The sequence below is a fragment of the Hypanus sabinus genome, chromosome 27 (assembly GCF_030144855.1).
Source record: "Hypanus sabinus isolate sHypSab1 chromosome 27, sHypSab1.hap1, whole genome shotgun sequence".
Taxonomy (NCBI): Eukaryota; Metazoa; Chordata; class Chondrichthyes; order Myliobatiformes; family Dasyatidae; genus Hypanus; species Hypanus sabinus.
This window is the reverse complement of record NC_082732.1, coordinates 41,606,066-41,631,793: the sequence shown is the minus strand read 5'-3', so window position 1 is coordinate 41,631,793 and position 25,728 is coordinate 41,606,066. Positions and strand designations below refer to the sequence as shown.

Genomic DNA, 25,728 nt, shown 5'->3' with positions numbered 1-25,728 from the left:
TGGAAAGACCATGATCGCCCACATCGTATGAACGGTCACATAACGGACTAATGAACAAACTTCTTGTAATTTATAGTTTTTATTACTATGTATTGCAATGTACTGCTGCCACAAGACAACAAACTTTACAACATATGCCAGTGATATTAAACCCGATTCTGATTAAGAAATGAGGTGCTAGTCTGCTGGGTAGCCTTCCTTTACCTCCACCCCCCCCCACCCCCCCACCGACAGATGTGGATGAATCAGTTTGTATTTCTAGACTTCTTTGTCCATTTGCAGGCTTTCAATGTAGATCCTCGTTCTTGTTCATTTTCTGCTCTTGTAACATTTAATTAAACAATCCTACGAAATAAGTTTTATGCCTCATTCTTGACTTCTGAAAACCGTTTGGCTCTCTCATACATCAGGGTCCAACACCGTTCTCCCCCTCTTCCTATCTTGGTCAAGAGGTTAACAAAAGGGGAGAATACAGATGAGCACACCAAAGCAACTCACAGATGTTGTTACAGTAGAGGGTACTTGGCTTGAAATTGCCTCTCTTCCCATCCCCACAGATGCTGCCTGGCTTGCTGAATAACCCAGATCAGATCATGGAATTTAATACAGGCAAGTGTTAAGTTTTGCATTTTGGGGGGGCAGATGGGGATTAGGACTCTCACAGTGAACAGCAGGGCACCGAGGAGTGCAGTAGAAAAGAGGGATCTGGAAACACAGGTCCATAAATCCTTGAAAATGGCGTCACAGGTAGATAGGGTCTTAAAGAGACTATTGGCAGATTGTTCTTCATGAATCAAAGCATTAGACTTGAGTTGGGATGTTATGTTGAAGGTGTATGAAACATCAACGAGGCCTCATATGGCTCATTGTGTGTATTTCTGGTCAAATCCCTGCAGGAAAAAGATCAATAAGATTGAAAGCGTGTAAAGAAAATTTGCTGGGACGTGAGGATCTGAGTTATAGGGAACGTTTAAATAGCTTAGGACTTTATCCCTGAGAGCATAGGAGAACGAGATGATATTTGATAGAGGTATACAAAATTATAAGGAGTATAGATAAGGTAAATGCAAGCAGGCTTTTTGCACTGAGGTTAAGTGAGGCTACACCTATAGGTCATAGATGGTAAAAGTTGAGATATTTAAAGGAACCGGAGAGGGAACTTCATTCAGAGGGTGGTGAGTGTGTGGAATGAGCTGGATGAGGGATCAATTAGAACATTTAATAGCAAGTTGGATAGGTACATAGATGAGAAGGGAATGAAGGGCTAGGCTATGGTCCAGGTTTGACTCAGTGGGACGAGGCAGAATAAAAGCTTGGCGTGGACTAGTTGGGCTGTAGAGGTGTTTCCCTGCTGTAGTGCTCTATGACAAAGGCATGCATTTTTGGAAGCACTGTGCCTTTATTTTATTTATTTAGAGATACGGCGCAGAAACAGGCCCTTCTGGCCCAATGAGCTATGCTGCACATCAACCCACCTATTTAACCATAACCTAATTGCAGGACAATGTATAATGACCAATTAATCTATTAAGCAGTTCTAACCGGACTGTGGGAAGAAACCAGAACACCGGGAGGAAACCTATGCAATTCATGGCGAGAAAGTACAAGTTCCTTACGGACAGTGCCAGAATTGAACTCTGTAACGCCCTGAGCTGTAATAGTATCACGCTAACTGCTACGCGACCGGGCCCATTGTTCACTGCTGGGCACAGCACAGGAACAGGCCCTTCAGCCCACAATGTGAATGCTGACCACCATGTCAATTTACACTGCACGCCTGCCTGCCTGTTGTCTCTCCCTCTCTCACCCTAAATGCTAATTACCTGTGGATCGTACTTTTCCACCGTTGCCAAGTGTGAGGAGCTGTCGTAACCACCCACAGCATAGAGGTTCCCATCTGGAAGAAGAGCACAATCAATACAGTGAGACAGGAGATTCTACAGATGCTGTAAATTCAGCAGAACACACACAAAACGCTCAAGGAGCTCAGCAGGTCGGGCGGCGTCCACAGAAGCTTCTTCAGCCGAGACCCTTCATTAGGACGCAGGATTGCTTTAAATTCAGTCACCCTGAAAGCTGACACATTCCACACCGAGGAGTAACCAGAGGAGACAAGAGATGGCAGATGCTGCGACCTGGAATGAAACACAAGATGCCAGTGGAACTCAGCGGGTCCAGGTTTCCAGCATCTGCAGAATCTCTGAGTCTTCAAACAATATTTCAAGCCTAAGAGGGGGAGTGGAGGGGGGAGGGAGGAGGAAGAAAGGAACAGGGAGGAGGGGGAAGGGGAAGGAGGGGAGGGGAAGGGGCAAGAAGGTTGGGGGAAGGAAAGGGGGGAGAGAGGGGGGAGAGGGGGAGAGGGGGAGAGGGGGAGAGGGGGAGAGGGGGAGAGGGGGAGAGGGGGAGAGGGGGAGAGGGGGAGAGGGGGAGAGGGGGAGAGGGGGAGAGGGGGAGAGGGGGAGAGGGGGGAGAGGGGGGAGAGAGAGGGAGGGAGGGGGGAGAGAGGGAGGGGGAGAGAGGGAAGGGGAGTAGCGGGATGAGGGGGAGGGGAGGGGGAGTAGTGGGATAACAGGGAGGAGCAGGATGATGGAGAGGAGGGGGATGAGGGGGAGGAGAGGAAGATCCCACCTAATGTTGCAATTCTGACGTATCGTCTCCTGGTGTTCATTGCAGCCACAGACGACCAGGATCCTGTGAGTGGGTCGAACCTCTCTGCACTGTTGATACAAGAACAGGAGGAGGCATGTGTTATAACCACCCATCAACATTCCCCTGCTCCACTCCTGAAGATGCATACGCACTCAATGGCCGTTTTATTAGGTTCACCTGTACACCTGATCGTTTACGCAAATATCTAATCAGCCAATCATGTGGCAGCAACTCAATGCATAAAAGCATGTAGACATGGTCAAGAGGTTCAGTTGTTGTTCAGACCAAACATCAGAATGGGGAAGAAATGTGATCAAAGTGACTTTGACTGTGGAATGATTGTTGGTGCCAGATGGGGTGGCATGAGTATCTCAGAATTTTCTTGCATGTTAGAGTTTACAGAAGACTGTGCGAAAAGCAAAAAAAGTCCAGTGAGTGGCAGTTCTGTGGGTGAAAATGCCTTGTTAATGAGGGAGGTCAGAGGAGAATGGCCTAGCTAGTTCAAGCTGACAGGAAGGTGACAGTAACTCAAATAACCACACAGTACAACAGTGGTGTGCAGAAGAGCATCTCTGAATGCACAACACATCAAACCTTGAAGTGGATGGGCTACAGCAGCAGAAAACCACAAATATACACTCACTGCCCACTTTATTAAGTATAGGAGGTGGCCCATAAAATGGCCACTGAGTGTGTATTTCAGGTAGTAAAGGTGGAAACACAGGGGTTTGACCTTAAACACCATCAAGAGGCAGGCATTCCCAACCTCTTGTAGACCCTTAGCATTAACCAAGGGGTCTGTCGACCCAGTTTGGGAACCCTGTACAGGTTCCTAAATTGCCTGAGGATTTCCTTCTCCCTCAGAGCGTGGTGAAGATGGTTGAGCCCCTGCCTCACAATGTCAGAGATCCATGTTCAATCCTGACCTCCGGTGCTGCCTGTGTGGCGTTCACACGCTCCCCTTGTTAGTGTATGGGTGTGCCGCTTTCCTCCCACATCTCAATGACGTGTTTTGGTAGGGTAATTGCCCACTGTAAGTTGCGTATATGGTCTGGGAAGAGATGATCGGAATGCCGGCAGAATAAATCAGGACTGGCGTCAATGGATGTTTGATCATCTCTGTGGAGTCATAGTGCTGGAGGACCAGTCCAAGTGGTATCTCTAACCATTCCACATGGAGTCTGCCACAGGGGTGTTGTCGCAGGAGAACGGCATCCATCATCAAGGACCCACGTCATCTAAACCATGTTCTCTTCTCACAGCTGCCATCGGAACCTCAGAATTCACACCACCAGGTTCAGGAACTGTTATTACCTCTCAGCCATCAGGCTCTTCATCCAAAGGGGATAACCTCACTCAACTTAACTGACTGTTTTGACAACCTATGGACCACTTTCAATGACTCTTCATTTCACTGTCTTAATGTTTATTGCTTTATTTATCAGTATTTTGTTTGTTATTTTTAGTTTTTGTACTTGCACAGATTATTATACTTTGTACATTGGTTGCTTGTCTGCCTTATTGTGTGTCATTTTTCATTGATACGATTCTGTTTCTTGGATTTACTGTGAATGCCTACAAGAAAATGAATCTCGGAGTTGTACATAGTGACATAAATGTACTTGGTGATGATAAATTTACTTTGAATTTTGGTAGTTAGCGCCTCCAAGTGGATAGCGCCTAAAGATGTACCGTGGAGAGCATACTGACTGGTTGCACGCATCACTGTCTGGTATGGAGGTACCACGCCACAGGATCATAAACAGCTGCAGAGATGTGTAAACTCTGCCAGCTCCATGTAGGGCACTGGCCTCCCAGCATCAAGGACATCTACAAAAACAGTGCATCCATCCCTAAGAACCCCCATCAACCACCCCACTTCTCTGTGTGTCTACATTATTCATTTATATATCAATAAAATAATTTATTAGACACACCTGCTTGTTACTGTAAATCTCTAATCAGCCAATAATGTGGCAGCAACACACCGTACAAAACATGCACACATTACACAATTGCCTGGATTGGGGAACATGCCTTATGAAAACAGGTTGAGTGAACTCAGCCTTTTCTCCTTGAAGCGACGGAGGATGAGAGGTGACCTGATAGAGGTGTATAAGATGATGAGAGGCATTGATCACGTGGATAGTCAGAGGCTTTTTCCCAGGGCTGAAATAGTTGCCACAAGAGGACATAGGTTTAAGCTGCTGGGGAGTAGGTACAGAGGAGATGTCATGGGTAAGTTTTTTACTCAGAGAGTGGTGAGTGCATGGAATGGGCTGCCAGCAACGTTGGTGGGGGCGGATACGATAGGGTCTTTTAAGAGACCTTTAGGTAGGTATGTGAAGCTTAGAAAAACAAAGGGCTATGGGGAAGTCTAGTAATTTCTAGGGTAGGGACATGTTTGGCACAACTTCGTGGGCCGAAGGGCCTGTATTGTGCTGTAGGTTTTCTGTGTTTCTAATGTGCTGGAGGAACTCAGCAGGTCAGGCAACAGGGCAAAGGCATCTATGGATGGGAATAAGCAAGCAATGTTTCGGGCCAAGACCCTTCATCAGGAAGGGTCAAAGATCAGTTGTATATATATATATATATATATATATATATATATATATACACACATATATTATCATTTTTGGTATATTTTACAACATATCAGTGATAATAAACCCAATTCTGATTCTTACAACAAGGCTCTTGCAAATACCTGTTTAAACACGATGCACCATCATAGCCACCCACAGCATAGAGCAAGCCGTGCAGTACCGCCACACCAAGACAGCTCCGCCTGGTCCCCATGGCTACCTCTGGTTGCCAGGAATTGGTGACAGGATCATAGGATTCAACAGTCGACAGGTCGGAAGTGCCGTCGTACCTGGGTGAAGAGAGGTCAGCAAAGGGAATTGTCAAAACTGCATGGGAGTTAGAGCCCTTTATGCTGGTACCCTGCTCATCAGGCAAAATGCCGCCTGTTCATGATGGTTCCCCTGTGCCTTTACAAGGCATTGGTCAGACCACACTTGGAATATTTAGGCCCCCATCTAAGAAAGCAGGTATTGGCATTGGAGTAGGTTCACAAGAATGATCCCAGGAATTAAAGGGTTAATATAGGAATGTTTAAAGGCTCTGGGCCAGTACTCACTAGAGTTTTGAAGAATGAAGGGGGATCTCATTGAGACCTATCAAATATTGAAAGGCCTCGATAAAGTGGACATGGAGATGATATTTCCAAACGTGGGGAAGTCTAGGACAAGAGGACACATCCTCAGTATAGAGGGACATCACTTTAGAAGAAAGGTGAGGAGGAATTTCTTTAGCCAGAGGGAGATGAATTTGTGGAATTCATTGCGACAGACAGCTGTGGAGGACAATTTATTGGATATCTTTAAAGCGGAGTTGATAGGTTCTAGATTAGTAAGAATGTCAAAGATTATGGGGAGAAGGCAGGAGGGATAACAAACCAGCCATGATGGAATGATGGAGCAGACCTGATGGGCCAAATGGCCTAATGCTGCTCTTGTGTCTTATGGGTAATGGAAGAGGGTTGATCATTTGCCCTGGGAGTCACTCCTCCCTGCAGAGCATGGTGGCAGAGTGGTGCAGCTGGTAGAGTCACTGTCTCATAGGACCAGAGATCTGGGTTTGATCCTCACCTCTGGCGCTAATTGTGTGGAGTTTTTAAGTCCTGTTTTACAGTTTACACATACAATAACAAATTGAATTAAACAATAACAAATTCTGTATATTTCTTCACTGATAAATTTTGTAGTGAGAGTACCAGACTCTGCCCAGTACATCACAGGCACATTCCTTCCCACCATCGATGGTATCTACAGGAAGCCATGCCTCAAGAAGGCAATATCCCTATCATCTAGGCCATGACAGTAGTAGTATTCTGAAGACAGGATGACGCAAACGTGGCTGACAAGGGAAGTCAAAGATACCATAAAAGCTAAAGAGACGGAATATAATATGGCAAGAATTAGTGGGATGGTAGAGGATTGGGAAGCTTTTAAAAACTAACCGACGACAACTTAATAAAAACATAAGGAGAGAAAAGATGACATACGAAGATAAGATAGCCAATAATATACAAGAGGATACAAAGAGTTTTTTTCAAATATATAAAGAGTAAAGGAGAGACAAGAGTGGACCACTGGAAAATTACACTGCAGAGACAGTAATAGGGGACAAAGAAATGGCAGAGAAACTGAATGAGCATCTTGCTTCATTTTTCACTGTAGAAGACACTAAAGAAACGCTAGAAATGTGAGTGTCAGGGGACAAAAGGTAGATAAGTTACCTGGACCAGATGGACTACACCCCAGATTCTGAAAAAGGTAGCTGAAGAGATTGTGAAGGCATTAGTAATGATCTTTGAAAAAAATTCCTTTACCAAGAGGTTGGTGAATCTGTGGAATTCATTGCCACAGGCGGTCGAGCAGTCAACTCATTGGGTATATTTAAGGTGGAAATTGATAGATACTTGATTAATCAGGGCATCAAAGTTTAAGGGGAGTAGGCAGGAGAATGGGTTTGAGAAGGATTAAACATCAGCCATAATGGAATAGTTGAGCAGTCAATGGGCCAAATGGCCTAATTATGCTCCTATATTTTATTGCCTAAGCTGACAGGAAAGTGGCAGTAACTCCAATAACTACACATTACAAAAGTAGTGTGCAGAAGAGCATCTCTGAACGCACAATACATTGAATCTCAAAGTGGATGATCTATGGCAGCAGAAGACCACAGCAGGTTCCACACCTGTACCTAATAAAGTGGCCACTGGGTATGTTTTAAATGTATTCACAGGCTCTGTTCCCATCACCCACTGAGGAAGAGTTATAATGACTTATCACCCTGAAAGAATTAAAAAAAACTTACTTATCTCTGTCTTGAATGGGCAACCACTTAAATCAGTGACCATTGTTCTGGATTCTCCCACAAGAGGGAACCGGCCTGTCCAGGACTTTAGGCCTGGGACTGCGTCCACACCCTGCAAGCTGTTTCTGTGATTCCTTACCCCCCTACTGCGTACAGTCCGTTGCCGATCGCGGCCACACCAACCCGTGCTCGTCGCGTGGACATCGAGGCCACCATGTGCCACCGGTCTGTCCTGGTGTCATACGCTTCACAGTCTCCATGGATGGCAAACAGACTGCCGCCACCTGCAAACAGAGACATCGCCCCTATAGTTAACAAGATCCCCACTTGCACCCGGTGTCCAACACTGCTCCATTGACAGAGCTGTGGTGCTAATAGATGTCGGACAGTTAACCTCCAACTCATCCAGTCTGGCAAAGGCACCTTTCTGGGGCAGTCCCATTTCAGTGCCACTGTAGCGTAGCAGTTAGCATGATATCACTACATCTCGGGGTGTCAGAGTTCGGAATTCAATTCTGACAATGCCTGTAAGCAAGTTTGTATTTTCCTTCCTGAAGATTTCCTCTCGCTTCCTGCCACACTGCAAAGATGTACCGGTTAGTAGGTTGGTTGGTCATTGTAAATTAGACTAAGTTGCTGGCGGGTTGGGATGCTGGTTGGTGTGGCTTGAAGGGCTGGTAGGACTGTTCCATGCTTTATCTCTAAATAAATTAATGAATAAACATCTCCCCATTCATACATCATCCAAATACCTTTTGAATGTAACTGTGCCTGCCTCCTTAGGTTGTTAATGCAAATGATGTATTTCTCAGTATTTTTCGATAGAAGTATTGTCCGCAGTGGTTCACCGCCACCATCATGGTCTCCCGGACTCTAACACTCACCCGATATACATGTGAAATATAAATCTGAAACTGAATCTGCCTCAGCATCTGGTAGCTCATTCCATACTCCCACCACTTTCCCTCGGGGCCCCCTTTAAACTTTTCGCTCCTCACTTTAAGCATTTGCCTTCTAATTTTAGATTCCCTATCTTTGGAAAAAAAGGCTGTGTTTATTCACCCTAACACCCCTCATGATTTTATAAAACACTCTATGGTGTCGATCTCCTTTGCTCTGGGGAAGACAGTCTCATCCTATCCAGCCTCTCCTTCTAACAGAAGCCCTCCAGTCCTGGCAGCATCCTTGTGAATCTTTTCTACACCCTCTCCAGCTTAATTCATACAGAGTTTAGCAGTAATGCATTAAGGAAAGAGGCCCTTTGGCCCATCTGGTCAGTGTTGACCAGGATGCCCATCTAAGCTGGTCTCATTTGCCCATATTTGGCCCATACCCATCTAAACCTTTCCTATCCATGTACCCGTCCAAGTACCTTTTATACATTTTTGCAACTGCCTCAATTATTTTCTCTGGCAGCTCATTCCATACACACACCACATTCCATGTGCAGAAGTTACCTCTAGATCCCTTTTAAATCCTTCCCCTTTCACCTTCAACCTATGACCCCTAGTTGCTGATTTCCCCAAAAGACCCGGTGGGGGGTGGGGGTGGTGACACAGTAGTGTAGTGTTTAGTGCGTTGCTTTACAACACCCACCAGCGATCAACAATCAGGGTACAATTCCCACCTGGATTTCTTCCAGGTGCTCTGGTTTCTTCCCACTTGTTAAAGGCATACAGGACGGGTAGGGGTTAGGGAGTTGTGGGGAAGCTATGTTGGTGCCAGAAGCATGTCGACTCTTGCAGGCTGCCCCCAGCACAATTCTTGCTGATTTGATTTGATTTGACTTAATGGGAAACAACACATTTTGCTGTATGCTTCAGTGTATATGTGACAAGTAAAGCTAATCTTTTAGGACTGTGCATTTTCACTCAGTTCCTGAAGCAGGGTCTCAGCCTGAAATTTCAACTGTTTATTCATTTCCATAGATGCTGCCTGACCGTCTGGGTTTCTCCAGCATTTTGTGTGTGTTGCTCTGCACTTCCAGCACCTGCAGAATTTCTCGTGTTTATCATTATTTTATACACCTCTATAATGACAACCCCTCACTCTCCTACACTCCGCTACCCAACATCTTCTGATAACTCAGGATCTCGAATCCTGGCAACATTCTTATAAATGGTCTTTACCTCCTCCAGAATGGCACACAGTACTCACACAGTATTTTGTGTGTGTTACCTCCTGGAGGAGGTAAAGACCATTTATAAGAAGTCACAAAGTAACACACACAAAATACTGGAGGAACTCAGCCGGTCAGGCAGCAAATATGAAGAGGAATAAAGAGTCGAAGTTTCAGGCCGAGACCTTTCATCAAGACAAGTAGACCTGTAGGTAGATTGGCCAAGGAACAACCAATTACGGTGACTCAAAGAATATGGGGGGGGGGGGGGAAATTTAAGGTCCCATGGACACTGTCCAATATATATTGATCTGACTGTTGAAACATTGTGTGGGGGTTATCGCAAGATTGTCATAGTCTCATTCTATCCAGCAGTATTGATAGGCAGAAAGAAGAACGTATTTTTTTTAAAAATGTTATTTCTCAGGGTCAGATACTTCTGACCAGTCCAACATCTATTGCCTGTCATCTCATTGTCCTCCTATATTCTTGATATTTATTGTTTATTTATATTAATTTGTTAGCTTTTTTTCCTTTTTGTATTTGCACAATTTGTTATCTTTTGCACTTTGGTTGTTTGCCCGTCCTGTTGTGTGCAGGTCTCCCATTATTTCTATTGTGTTTCTTTGTATTTTCTGTGAATGCCCACAAGAAAACAAATCTCAGGATAGTATGTGGAGACATACATGTACTTCCATAATGAATTTACTTTGAATTATCTCTCCCTGCCCTCGAGGATTTGGATAGGACTCCTGCACCTGAACCACCATGGCCCTTACCTCAGCTGCTACAGTTCAACTGAGTGGACTTGTTGTGCTGTTCAGAGTGGAGTTTACAGAAATCTCACTGATGTGTCTGGAGGCCAAGTAGGGACTGCAGATTTCTTCCACTGAACTTTGACAATGTCCCATATGGCTTCCCCCTGTAGGGAAGCCAGTAACTGTGGGGGGGGGGGGGGGATAGAGTCGAAGTTAACAGGTAGAAGATTCTGAGGGAGTATGAAAAAGAAAAATGATATTTCATTTGAAGAGTGGTGGGAGAGAGTGAGGCTCTGAAAGTCTGAAAGAGTGGATGAAAGGTAAACTCTTTAAAAAGTCCTCACGGAGCTCTTAAAGAACCCTGACTAGCTGGGCTGTAGAACTGGGCAGAAGAGACAACTAAAATCCCTTTGTAGCTGACATAGATGGGCCAAAAGGCATTCATCTGCACCACAGCTTTCCTGGCTAGTTACTACTAGTAAGGCTGCACAAAGACATGGGAGTGCCTTTTCCTTACTGGGATGCTTAGGCTGCATTATATTCCCTGGCATCTCCACACAGGTCACCTTGAACCAAGGGCTGCATGGCAACGTAGTGGTTAGGCGACGAGATACCCAATCCGGGGTCCACAGACCCCTAGGTTATTGTTAGAGGTCCACGGCATGAAAAAGGGCTGGAGCCCCTGGGTTGGTGGAATGCTTTACAGTGCCAGCAGTTGGGGTTCAACTCCTGCCATTGTCTGTAAGTAGTTTGAAAATTCCCCTTGTTTCTGGGTGCTTTCGTTCCCTCCCGCATTCCAAAGATGTACAGGCTGGTAGGTTAATTGGACCAGAATCCAAACAACTATGGGTCAGGGTTAGTGAGTTGTAGACATTCTATGTTGGCACTGGAAGTGAGGCAACATTTGCGGGCTGCCCCTGGCACACCCTCGGGCTGTGTTGGTCATTGGTGCAACTAACCGATTTCACCTTGTGTTCCAATGTACATATGACAAATAAAGTTAAAATGGATCTTGAAATCTTCAAATATTTCAATCCTGGGATATCCAGACGTGTTGCCAAGAAGATTCTGGAACAACAATTTCTCCACTACCCAATGACAAAACAGAACCTGCAGATGAAACATTGGTGAAACAACAGCCTTTCCTCAATCACTACGTCATTTAAATTATTTCTGGGATAAGTAGAGGTGGGGATGACTAAGGTGAGGTGAAATGTTCTTCACACAAAGTCTGTGAATCTTTGCATTTCACTGTATGTTTCGATGCACACTCAGTGGCCACTTTATTAGGTACACATACTCGTTAATGCAGACATCTAAACAGTCGATCATGTGGCAGCATCTCAATGCATTAAGGCATGCGGACATGGTCAAGAGGTTCAGTTGTTGTTCAGACCAAGCATCAGAATGGGGTGAAATGTGATTCAAGTGACTTTGACCATGGAATGATTGTTGGTGCCAGATGGGGTGGTTTGAGCATCTCAGAAACTGCTGATCTCCTGGGATTTTCACACACAACAGTCTCTGGAGTTTACAGAGAATGGTGTGAAAAACAAAAAAATCATCCAGTGAGTGGCAGTTCTGTGGGTGAAAATGCCTTGTCAATGAGAGAGGTCAGAGGTGAATAGCCAGACTGGTTCAAGCTGACAGGAAGGTGACAGTAACTCAAATAACCACACGTTACAACAGTGGTGTGCAAAAGAGCGTCTCTGAATGCACAACACGCCGAACCTTGAAGTGGATGGACTACAGCAGCAGAAGACCACGAACATACATTCAGCGGCCATTTTATTAGATACAAGTGGTACCTGATAAAGTGGCTCCTGAGTGTACATACGACAAATAAAACTTCTCTCTTTCTGTATTCCTCTCAGGCATGGTGGGTCAAAGGGCTTGCTCATGTTCTATTCAGGGAACAAGCACAAGGTTCTGTGGTTTGGAGGCAGAAAGGCAGCTCAATGAAAGCCATTGAGACACAAATCTAAATCTGGGTGCATGAGGTCATTCAATCAGCAGATCATAAACACAAGACATTCTGCAGATGCTGGAAATCTGGAGCAACACACACAAAATGCTGGAGGAACTCAGCAGGTCAGGCAGCATCAATGGAGAGGAATACACAGTTGATGTTTCAGGCTGAGACCCTTCATCAGGACTGGAAAGAAAGGAAGTAGCCAGAATAAAAAGATGGGGGGAGGAGGAGGAGGACTCGCTAGAAGGTGATAGGAGAAGGTGCTTGAGTGGGGAGTGGGGGATGAAGTAAGAAGCTGGGAGATGATTGGTGGAAAAGGTAAAGGACTGAAGAGGGAATCTGATAGGAGAGGAGAGGGGATCACAGGAGAAAGGGAAGGAGATGAGCAGGTGAGGTAAGAGGCCAGAGTTGTGAAATGGAAGTGGAGGGGTGGGGGGGGGGGGGGCCTGGAAATGACCAGAAGTTGGAGAAATCGGTGTTCATGCCATCAGGTTGGAGGGTACCTAGTTGGAATATGAGGTGTTGCTCCTCCAACATGAGAGTGGCCTCATCACAACAGAAGAGGAGGCCACTCTCAGGTTTAGTCAGCAGCTCTGTTTTTAAAAAGCTGCTGGGAACCAGTCCCATAAAGAGGGTTTTTACACCTCCTATTTCTGCCACCCTGCAGACTGACAGCTAATTAATCTCTCCGTTTTATCTCTTCCTCCGGTCGGCCGATTCACGGGAGTCACAATTATCCTTGCTTGCACGCTGTAGTAACTGGGAGCAGGCAGAGTGTTCACCCGCCCGTGGCCTGTTCCCAATAGATATGGCAGCATCCACCAGTACTTGTCTGTTCCTCCATCTGGGAGCACCCGTCACACTGAGTGCAGACAACAATAATGCACAAAGAGCAGAGGAATCTGTAACATCGCGCTGTTTGCTTCCGACCAGCAGAGAGCACCTGGCACGTGACAACCAATCTGGAAACCTGCCTCACCAAGTGCCGTTAACCTCTCCCTGACCTCAGGCAACCTTACTTTGCAGCAGTTAAAACTTGGCAAGTCCACCTTAATTAATTCCACTTCAGCTTGGCTCCGAGAGGCCTCTGTTGGTCAGGGTTAACAATGGATGTTGTGTCCTAGCTTTTTACGTATATGCATGCTGGGGCAGTATGACATTGAGAGCAAGCTATTGCCCATGCAGCAGGCTTCACACAGCTCATGAATCCAAAGGAACGGCAGGGAGCAATACAGTTTGGCACCAGCAGCATCACAGGGGCGGCCAGTCAGCGTTGAACTCAATGTAGAACTCGACCGCCTTAGGGACTCAGCTCCAGATTTTCCTCTCAGGGTTTACTCTCAATGCCTTCCTCATGACTGGGTGCAGCTGCAAGGCAGCGGAGAGTTGAGATCAGAGTTTTCCTTCTCCCTGATGAGTTGCCGACCACGGCTGACGAGCCCCACCTGTCCGAATCACCTTGACTACTGTTTGCTATAAGGCTCCCGATTTACAATTTAAAACATTCAGATTCATTTATTTATTGCGTGTACATGATCACACGGTGAAGTGCATCATTTCAGTTAAAAACCAATGTGACACGAGGATGTGCTGGGGGTAGCCCGCAAGTGGCACCACACCTTCTATTCCCAACATGGAACACAACAAGCAACAGAATTACAGCAAAACAAACCCTTTTAAACACACACCTGCACACACACACACACACGTGCACACACACACTGATGCACACACTCCAGGGACAGGCGTCCAGTCTCCATTCTCCAGGCTTCTGTCATTGTGCTTTGACTTCCAGGCTTCAGATTCATTTATTTATCATATGTACAGTATTTACAAATCTCTTAGGGTGCCTAAGACTTTTGTATAGTCCTGTAGTAATTTTATGCTTTGTATTGTACTGTTACCAAATAAAAATAGGAAATTTTATGACGTGTGTGAGTGATGATAAACTTGATTCTGATATTGGTCTCTATTGTGGACTGAGAGTGGGAAGGGGGCAGGGAGAGGGTATCATGGTTTGGATAAGGGGAAAGGAGTGGGAAGCACCAGAGAGACATTCTGTAATGATCAATAAATCAATGGTTTGGAATAGAATGACCTTGCCTGGTGTCTCAGGTCTGGGTGTGTCTGCACTCTGCCATTGGCACTCCTTCTCTGCCACCTGTCCCACAACCCTCCCACAATGCTCCACCCTCACCATTCTCAACATCATTTGCTCCCGCCAGATTCACAAACTCCCTCTCCTCTCCAGAACTCTGTGCCTAAGACTTTTGCACAGGGCTGCACATCAAAACATACAGTGAAACATGTCAGTTGTGTTAACAAGCATCACAACCCAAGGGTGTGCTGGGGGCAGCCCACAAGTGTCACCACACACTCCAGTGCCAACATAGCATTCCCACAATGCTTTGAGGAACAACACCGTTAAGGGCAATGAAAGGACGGTCTCCACCGAGGTGTGCGTTCAGACAACACTACTACGCTCCAGTGCGTCCTTATTAGGGCAACGTGACAGCACAGCCGTCAGCATTGACTACTATGTAGTAGCATTATGCTAACCACTACACTCCCCTACCGCCTTTGTCTACGTACCATTATTGGCAAAATACGGTTACTGAATTCACACAGAACCCAGAGCCAAACAAGATTTCAATAGAAGTAAATTAGATAAATCTGTGTGTGGCAACACTAGCATCATGATTAGCACCACGTGTAACAGGGTTCATTTCCTGGGGCTGTCTTTCAGGAGTTTGTACGTTCATTCCCCGACCACGAGGGCTCCCCCCAGAATCTAAAGACATGCAGATTTGGGTTTGTATGTTGTGGGCATGTTACGTTGGTGCTGGAAGGGTGGTGACACTTGTGGGTTGCTCAGCACGATCCTCGCTGATTTGACGCATTTCATTGTATGTTTCAATGTAAACGTGACAAATGAGGCTAATCCTTAACAGTAAAGTTAAACATAAACTTGATTAACGAGTTAGAACTTAGGAGAGGCATACCTACCGACTGCAAAAAGAACAGGGCTAGCACCTTCACAGTGTCGAGGTCTGGTTCTGGTGTTGCTGAGGACTCCGCGCTGTTCGGGCATGAGGTGATACTTCAGAGCCTCGATGAGGAGGTCTTTGCACTCAGAGTGGTGCCTGACCAGCAGTTCCGTGTCGACGTTACTCATCAGGAAATCCCGGGTCAACAGAGGCAGGCGCACGCACTTCATCAGCTGTGGGAATTCACAGAAACTTAGTCAGTTTTTGTAAGAATATAAGGTGAAGGAGTAGAATTCAGCCGTTTGACCCATCAGGTCTTCTCCACCTTTCCATCATGGCTCACTTACCTCTCCCAAACCTATTCTACTTTCTCCCCATGATCTTTGATGCCCAGACTAATCAAGAACCTATCAACCCCAGCTTTAAATATCCCCAATGACTTGGCCTCCAGAGCCACCTATGGCAAATAATCCCACAGCTTCACCACCCTCTTTCTAAAGAAATTCCTCCTCATCTCTTTTCTAAATGGACGCCCCTCTATTCTGAGGCTGTGCCGCTGGTCACTAATGGAACCATTCTCTTCATGTCCACTCTATCTAGCCCTTTGGATATTCAGTAAGTGAGACAACAGATGGTACACTTGTTGGCAGGGATAATCATTTGATTCGGTTCCTTACTCGAGGGACATGCTGGCGTCTGCTATCCACATCATGTTTGACCCAGCTCAGCACAGCCCTGTAGACCTCTTCTTCTGAAGGGACATTCAGGTTGTCACTGGAAATAAGATCAAGCACCTGTAAAACAAGGAAAAATTATTCCAATACAGCACAGAAAGATCCCTTTTTGACATTGTGACTGTGTGGCTTAAGCCTTCTCCTCTGTCCTCCCCTCTCAAAATTCAAAGTAAATTTATAATCAAAACTACTAATATGTCACTATATAACAACCCTGAGATTCATGTTCTTGAGTCAATGAAAGATCACACCAACTCGGGCGTTCCACCAGAACACAGAAGACAAGAAACTGTGCAAATACAAAAAGAGAGAAACAATAATAAAAATAAATCAGTAACATCTCATCCAAAACTGAGAAGTTGCTTTGAGACTGGAAAAATTGTAAGCAAATACGGTACAGGCCGTCCCCGAGTTACGAACATCCGACTTACGGACAAACTCGTACTTACGAACCAAGGAAGGAGAACGCCGTCCGCCATTTTAAGTCGGATCGCGACACCGTCTGCCATTTTAAGTCATTGCCGCGACTCCCATATCATCCGTGCTGAGTTGATGTCGAGCTTGCAACTCGACCTCGTAAAAAAAAACACTGCCACCTCCAGTTTAAATTTCCACGCGGAATATTGTGAAGGATCAAATACCCAAACCCAGCGCAGCCCCCACTTATCCCATTTAACCCGTCTCAGTGCGGTGGAGTTTAGGACCTGGGGAATTCAGTGCAGTGGTCCTTGGGAGCCACTGCTCAGTGTTTCTGTTCTACTGACGGGAAATGATAACGATTGAAAATAAAGTGGAAATAATAAAGCGTTTGGAAAGAGGTGAAATGTCGTCGGTCATTGGAAAAGCATTAGGCTACAGTCGGTCAACGATCGGAACAATTTTAAAGGACAAAGGATAAAGTGAGAATAAAGGAGCATGGGAAAGGCCCTGCCCCGATGAAAGCTACAATTATTACTAAGCACCACAGTGGTTTAATTATTGGAATACATACATTTCTTAAGTGTTTTATATGCATAGAAAGGTAAAATATATACTGTACTATACACTAAGACAAACGTTTGACTAACTGACACTAAATACTACCAGGTGTGCTTCTTCCGACTTGCGTACAAATCCAACTTAAAGACGGACTCAGGAACGGAACTCGTTCGTAACCCAGGGACTGCCTGTAATTCTTTTATTTATAAATATGTTAACTTATGAGATGTGGATTTTGTGGGCAGTGCCATCATTTACTGTCCATCCTATCATCACCAATAACTGGACTCAGAACATTTACTGCTCAAACATATCTTATTTTACTTTTGCACAAGAAAAGCAGCATGGCCCTGTCACCACTCTCTTCTGAAATCTAAACAGAGGAAGCCCATTTTTATCCAGAATTTACTAGCAATTATGGATATTGAGCATTTGGTAAGCGGTGTATATTTGAATTCCTTATTTGCAAGAACATTCACTATTCATAACACCAGTGTTAAAAGACAATAGAAACTACAATGCCTAGAATAATTATTCATCCCCCCCCCAGAAGTTTTCACGTTTTACTGTTTTACGTTGAATCACAATGAATTTAATTTGGCTTTTACTTTGACACTGATCAACAGAAAAAGACTCAAAGTGAAAACAGATCCCTACAAAGTGTTTGCAGTATCTGGCTGAGTGAAATTATCCTCTCTGATTGAGGGGTCATAACTGCTCCAGAACCTTGTGGTGTGGGTCAGGAGTCATATAGGCCCAGTGAGGTGGGTTTTACAGACTTTCTTTCCTGAGGGACATCTGAAGATTTTCACAACAATCCAACTTCATGTCACCATGGGGTAAAACACTGGTGACAATCTAAAAAAATATTAAAAGATAACCTCAAACTACAGAGAGAATGCAGATACATTCTCCAAACTTTGGTTCCAACCGTGTGTTCGCAAGCTTGTATGGTCACTTGAACTCTTGTGGCTGGGCCCTGTGTCAATGTGTCACTGGACCCCAACCCTACTTTTTGTATCGTAACCCCAATCCTTCTGTGCAGGTCCTTGTATTTAGGAATGTTCAAAGATTTAAAGTACATTTATTATGTATATTTACAGAATACAACTCCAAGATTCATCCTCCCACAGGCAGCCACGAAACAAAGACACACCATGGAACCTGTTCAGGTAAACATCAGACACTCAACGTGCAAGAAAAAGAACAAATTGCGCAATCAGCAAAAAGTGAGCGAGCATTGCATAGAATGTCAAACATCAAACCGGCGGTATTCAGTTTAATTCAGTTGAGCTCCGTGCTGTAGGCTGCAGGTCCATTCTTCGCCAAGGCATCCCAGTCACAATTGATCATCCCAAACAATCTACTCAAAAACAGCAAAAAAAAAATTGTCCCCTATCCCTAACCTGTGTCTACAGCCTCACACTAAATTTTCTATTCAAAATTCAAAGTACATTTATTATCGAAGTATGTATACATTATACAACCCTGAGATTTTTTTTGCAGACAGCCATAAAACAAAGAAACACCTTTGATGCATTTAAATAAAAACCCCCCACACAACAAATCGGTCAAACATGTAAAAAAAAAAGAACAAATCATGTAAACAGCAAAAGAGCAAACAAATATCACACAGAACATTAGCCATCAAACTGCAGAGTCCCCAAAACTGAGTCCACAGCTGTGAGCTGCCGAGACAATCAAACCTTCTAGCATGGGACGCAAGACTCCTGCGTCCTCCTCTGGCAACAGCAAGAGGGAGACTGGTCAAGCACAGGCAGACTGCACTGAACAACTCCTCGTTTTCCTCTCTCGTCCTCGTCGATCTTAATCTTGCTCGCCACATTAATCAGCATGGAGTAATGGAACCGACCACGGGTTCGTATTCTACCACTACCCCAGGAGATCGCTGAAGTGCCAGATCGTTCAGTTGGCCCAAAAATACATTCACAAAAGGGAAATTACAGCCTGCACCAATCGCAATGCAGAAAAAGTATATTTAGAAGAAGAATACCAAGCTATTATATAAACTATCTACAAGATGTCACCATTGGTCCTGGGCACCATCTTGCTGGAACCCATTTGATCAGCTGACCTGTATGCATAAATTCTTGTGTCCTAACCTTCACCTTTATGTTACTGCTCATGCCCTAACAGTCCTAATCCTAACCTTTGTGCCTGAGATCTTGTACTTTAGTGCTAATTTATTCTGGAGGCAGAGTGATGTCAAGATGATGCTAAAAGGTGACTCCTTTGCTTGTGTTTTTGGAAACAGCTCTTTTTCTATCTTTGATCTTTTGTTTCCTTTTCAAGGTTCTTCTGAAAACCCTGACCTGGAGTTATTCGCTGACTTCAGCTCTTTGCGGGATTGGGATTGCTCTCAGAGCTTTACGGCTGGCCACTTTTTGATATACCAAGGAAGTGGCCTGGAAGTCGAGCATGTCTTCAACTTTCCACGACTCTGGAGCTGTGCTGATTCTAGGCCGTTGCCCCTGACGGAGGCATCGCGGGAGAACACGGAACATCGGGAGCAACGGGTTAGCTGCTGTGGTTTGTGTGTCCAGAGACCCGAGCCCTGGGGCCGACTCACTGGGCACAGAGCTTGGAAAAAGCAAAGCAAGAGATTTTAACATCATAAATCAGCAAGTTGTTTGTTATGGCTCTCCTCTCACTGTTAAATGGGAGCACTTCTTTTTCCCTTATTCGGGAGAGAGCGTGTGTGGTATGTCGAATTACCGGGTGAACGAGTAGTTTTTGGGGTACTCCAAGTCTGTGTCTTTATTGATGCATTGCTGCACACGAGTGCTCGGTGGAGGGTGCTGATGCTTTTTGCTGGTCATTGCCTTACTGCTGCTTGTGCGTGGGAGGGGGGATCTGCAGGAGGGCTTTGGGATTCTAATGTTTTAACTGTCATTCATTCTACGGGGCACTTCTGCTTTTGTGGATGTTTGCGAAGAAAAAGAATTTCTGGATGTATATTGTATACATTTCTCTGACATTAAATGTACCTATTGAAACCTTCCTGTGTCACGTCCTTGTGTTCTAACCCGGGTGTCTGCTCTCATGCTTTGACTTTCAGTCTATCCACCTAATCCCCGTCCCTTTGTCCTCTCCCTGACCCTTGTGTGTGCCCTACGCTCATATTGCTTATCCAGACACTCGTTGCTGTGTCCCACAGACACATCCTTACCCTGAGCTCAATCCTTATTTGTGTCCCATCCTCATATCCTCACCTTCCCCCTGACCCGTGTGTGTGTATGCACGTGCGTGCATGCGCAATCCTCCCATCCTCACCCTGACCCTAACCTTTGTTCCCATGTCATACCTCAATCCTCGTGTGTGTCCTATCCTTGTGTCATTACCTCAAACCTAATCCTTGTGTCTGTGACCCACAGTCACAGTCTTACCCTGACCCTAACCCTAACCCTTAGAGTCCTGAGAGAAGCCAAGATACTTGAGTATTGAATACAGATCGCAAGAAATGCAAGTGGGGTTGGATCAGGTTAATGAAGGTGTGGGCTGAATCAATGTCACACTGATTATGAAGATCAATAAACTCAAGAGGGATAGATTTCCCACTGCCTATATATTAACACCCTAACCCTCATTCCTGACTGTTTATTCAAAGATTCAAAGTTCACTTATATCAAAGTATGTGTGCAGTACACAACCTTGAGATTCATCTTTCTATAGACAGCCACGAAACAATGAAACCCCATGGAATCTGTTCAAGGAAAACATCAAACACCTAATGGGCAAAAAAAAAGACCCAATCACGCAAACAGCAAAACCCAAACAAAAAACACATATAATATGAAACATCAAACCAGTCTAGGAATGTTCAGTTTAGTTCAACCTATCACTGTGTCATTCATTGACTGCAGGCCGCAGAGCCAACCCGCCCCAATCAAAATTGCACAAAACAGTGATTAACAAAAAGGGAGTAACTGGAAACACGAACCTGTTTGAGTGGTAACAGCATAAACTCCTCAGTCTTGGAAACCTCCACGAAGTGCTGGAGCACGTACTTGTGTGCGGATTTCAGCAGGTCACTGCAGGAGTGAGTGTCAGCAAACCCCCGGATCCCTAAGCAGTTGGACGGATCGAGCTGGCTCAGCAGGAATTTGCAGCAGGCGTCACGGACTCCATTCAGCTGGAGCAGGCTCGCCGCAGGGAGCAGGGTCTAGAGGGACGGTGGATAACATCATCCCAGGCTAACAAGTACAACTGGATCTTACACTTCTAAAGCAATTGCTTCAGATTCAGATTTATTTATCATACGTACATCCAAACCTACAGTGAAAAGTGTCACTTGCGTTAACAACCAGCACATCCAAGGCGGCGCTAGGGGCAGCCCGCAAGTGTTGCCACCCGTTCCAGCACCAAGACAGCGTACCCATAATGCTCAGTAGAATATCATAGAACACACTGAGCAACAAAAGAACAACAGTGAAACAAGTCCTGATCCTCGTTCCCACCCATACTTACCGCCTGCTACGACAATAGCATTTGGGGCAGCAAACCCCATCTCTGGTGATGTTCAGGGCTTCTCTCATCTTGGTTTTCACTACTGTCAGACATGCTGGTTCTGGGTGGAGACTCAGGAATACCATTACACTCAGATTCTTCAAACAAATTTGTTTGACCAGTCAGGTTGTTAGTCCTGAACTGAACCCCCAAACCTGGAGGACCGGTGGATCACTCTTAGTCTGGCTTCTTCCCTTTGACCTACTTGGTATGCATGACCCTACCAAGAGCCAAAGCACAAAGCTCCGACTCCAGTCAACATGGCTCTCCGAACCACAAGGTTGTGGTCCTCTTGGAGGGTCCCACACATACACAGTACTCCAATCCCAGGAGAGAGGTTTTACAGTGTCAGTGATGAAGATTCAATTCCCGTCACTGTTTAATGGGTCTGTGTGTTCTCCCTCCCCATGACTGTATGGGATTCCTCGGGGTACTCCAGTTTCCTCCCACATTCCAAAGACATTTGAGTTGGCAGACCAGACATGATGGGCTGAATGGCCTAATTCTGCTCCAATGTATTGTGGTCTTATAGGTTATAAGTTGTGGGTTTGCTATGCTAGCACCAGAACCATGTCAACACTTGTAGGCTGCCCCCAGCACATCTCGGACTGTGTTGGTCGTTGGCAATGGAACATTGTTGCTGTGTGTTTCAATGTACATGTGTTATAAAAAAAACTTAACAATAAGTGAAACATACAACTTTTGCAAGGATTTAAAGACGGCACAGGAAACGCAAAAATTCATGGGAGAAATTGAGGGACCTACCTGCACGTTACCCTCTCCCACCACAATCTCGGCAGTGTAGGCATATTGTATGAGCTGCTCTAAGGCTTGAGGGTCAATGTCATGTAACGTCACGTGCGTTTGGCGACTTTCGCTCATCTCGTCTGCAAACAGACCCAACAGAAAGCAGTAGATGACGTCAGAGGTAGGCCATAAGACACAGGACGGAATGGTCACGTAGTGGTTAGCGCAACGCTTTACAGTACTAGCGGCACGGGTTCAATTCCTGCCGCTGTCTGTAAGGAGTTCGTACGTTCTCCCCGTGACCACTAGTTTCGTCCATGTGCTCCGGATCCCCCCCACGTTCCAAAGACGTACCAGTTTGTTGGTTAGTTGGTCATTTTCAGCTTAATGATGTGATGCTGAGGCTTTATAAATCACTGGTCAGACTACAGTTGGAGCACTGTGAGAGTTTTCGGCCCCTTATTGAAGTAAGAATGCTCTGGCATTGGAGAAGGTCCAGAGGTGGTACATCAGAATTATTCCAGGAACAAAAGGGCTTTGATGTCTCTAGGCCTGTACTCACTGGAGTTTAGAAGGGGGGGGGGGGTTATCTCATTGAAACCCATCGAATATTGAATGGCCTAGATAGAGGGGAGAGGTTGTTGAGGTTGTTCCTTCAGTGGGTGAGTCTAGGACCATAGGGCACAGACTCAGGATAGAAGGATATCCCTTTAGAACAGAAAGTAGGAGGAATTTCTTTAGCCAGAAGCTGGTGAATCTGTGGAATTCATCACTGCAGCTGGCTGTGAGGCCAAGTCTTTGGGTATATTAAAGCAGAGGTTGTGTGCAGTACACTATATTGTACACAGTATTTCTAAGTGCAGCCTCACCAACATCGTTTACAGCTGTACCACAATTTCCAACGCTCGTGCTCAGTGGCATGATGAATGAAGGCAAATATCTTCTTCACCATCCTGTCTCTTCACCTTCAGTAACCACAGTCTTGGGCACATCCCATATATATAGCTAGAGTGCCTAAGACTCTGCAGTAGTAATTTCACATATTGCACTGTACTACTGCAATAAAACAACAAAATCATGACATGTGTGAGTGACGATAAACCTGATTCTGATATGGGTCTCTATTGTGGACTGAGAGTGGGAAGGGGGCAGGGAGACAGGAATCATGGTTGGGAAAAGGGGGAGGGAGAGGGAAGCACCAGAGAGACATTCTGTAATGATCAACAAGCCAGTTGTTTGGAATCAGATTACTTTGCCTATTGTCTCAGGGCTGGGTGTATCTGTACCCGCACCGCCTCTCACCTGTCATTCCTTCTCTGCTACCTGTCCTACACCCCTCCCACCGTGCTCCACCCTTACCATTCCCAATGCCCTTTGCTCCCGCCAGATTTGTAAACTCGCTCGCCACCCCACGTTAACAAATACAGTGTGCAGAAGTCAGGTACCCTAACTATATATATATATACCTAAGGCCTTTGCACACCTGTACACCCAGGCCATTGGGTTTTCCAGCACTTTCCAGAGCCCCACCATCCCCTGTGCCAGTTAAGTGTGAAACCTGCACTTGTCTGCATTGAATTCCCATTTGTCACTCTCTGGCCTATTTACTGTTGGGTTAGACTATTTAATTGTCATTTTCTTTGCAGCTTAACAATTTATTTACCTGTTTGTATTTTATATAACTACTTATATACACATTTAGTATGCTTCCTAGTGGTCACAGTTTGTAAACATAATTATTCAGTGTGTCCTCGAGCAGTTACATTTGTGCGATATTAGAAGCATCTCTTGGTATTGTATTATTTAAATAGGGGCTATCTGATTGGTTGACACTCATCTACAAATTTCAATGGAATGTTATTTATAGGGAGATAAAAAGAGCTGACCATATAGCCTCGCCTCTTTTTGGTTCTTCAATCCCTTCTGATACTGTCCACTTTCAATTTTCTTTGTTCTATTAACTCTTAACAAAACGATCGTGAAGCCTCTTTTCTGACTTCAGAAAAAAACCTGGATTAAAAACATCAGAATCCAACATTCCCAAGCTGGCCCAGATCCTCTTGTAAACTCAGATAAGTCTCTAATAGATGGGCTGAATGGCCTGTTTTCATGCTGTGTTTCAGGCACAGAGACACCAATAGATGCTAAGGCTTGGAACTCTATAGGACACAGTAGCCCACTCAACAGGCAGTTCACCACATTGGTTTTTTTTTATTATTTGCACAATTTGACTTCTTTTGCACATTGGTTGTTTGTCAATCTTTGTTATGAATAGTTTTTCATTATTTGCACAATTTGACTTCTTTTGCACATTGGTTGTTTGTCAATCTTTGTTATGAATAGTTTTTCATTGATTCCATTATGTTTCTTTATTTTCCTGAAAGAAAATGAATCTCAAGGTAGTATACTGTGACAAAATCAAAGTTCACTCACTCTACCACTGTAAAACAGTATTTATTTATTAAAGAGAAACATTGTGAAATAGCCTTCTCTGACCCATTGAGTTGCACCGCCTAGCAACCCAACTATTTAATACTATCCTATTCACAGAAGAATTTACAATGACCTATTAACCTACTAACTGGAATGTCTTTGGACTGTGGGAGGAAACCGGAGCACCCAGAGGAAACCTACATAGTCATGAGGAGAATGTACAGATGGCTCTGAAATTTAGAACTGGAATCAGGTTTAAATCTCCGGCATATATCATGAAATTCGTTGCCCTTGCAGCAGCAGTACAATGCAATACATAATAATAGAGAAAAAAAACTGTCAATTACAGTGAGTGTATGTATTAAATAGTTAAATTAGATAAGTCATACTAAAAATGGAAATCAAAAAGTAGCGAGGTAGTATTCATGGGTTCATTGTCCTCCGTACAGAAATCGGATGACAGAGGGGAAAAAGCTGTTCCTGAATCATTGAGTGCGTGTCCTCAAGCTGCTGATACTGTCCATTAACGATTGTGAAGCAACAGTTCAAGGAGGCGGCACAGTAGTGTAGCAGTCAACTTAACCCTGTTAGACCGCCAGCACCCCGAGTCCAATTCCAGTCGCTGGCTGAAAGGAGTTTGTACATTCTCCCCATGAACGAGTGGGTTTCCTCCGGATTTCCTCCCATGCTATACAAACGTGCGGGTTAGTAGGTTAATTGATCACATGATTGTGATTGGTTGGTGCAAGGCTCTCTGGGCCGGAAAGGCCTGTTACTGTGCTGTATCTCTAAATAAAGAAATAAAATAGAATCGCTGTCCACCACATTCTCAGGGGCATTTATAGTAATGCACAGAAAATGCTGGAGGAACTCGGCAGTCAGGCAGCATCTATGGAAATGAATAAACAGTTGATGTTTCATGTCAGTACTGTGTAAGCAG

The 25,728-nt window shown here is 44.9% G+C and overlaps 1 protein-coding gene across 2 annotated transcripts in view; it reads right to left on the bottom strand.

Moving 5' to 3' along the window:
• klhl17 (kelch-like family member 17) overlaps positions 1-25,728 on the bottom strand; it is a 74,504-nt gene that overhangs the window by 23,111 nt on the left and 25,665 nt on the right. For both annotated transcript variants that reach the window (XM_059952321.1, XM_059952320.1), the window contains 8 exons: positions 22,374-22,495; positions 21,043-21,264; positions 16,047-16,163; positions 15,389-15,602; positions 7,673-7,817; positions 5,357-5,524; positions 2,629-2,717; positions 1,824-1,897 (listed from right to left, as the gene is read on the bottom strand). In XM_059952321.1, coding sequence (XP_059808304.1) covers positions 1,824-1,897; positions 2,629-2,717; positions 5,357-5,524; positions 7,673-7,817; positions 15,389-15,602; positions 16,047-16,163; positions 21,043-21,264; positions 22,374-22,495 — 1,151 coding nt within the window. The remainder of the gene's footprint in view (positions 1-1,823; positions 1,898-2,628; positions 2,718-5,356; positions 5,525-7,672; positions 7,818-15,388; positions 15,603-16,046; positions 16,164-21,042; positions 21,265-22,373; positions 22,496-25,728) is intronic.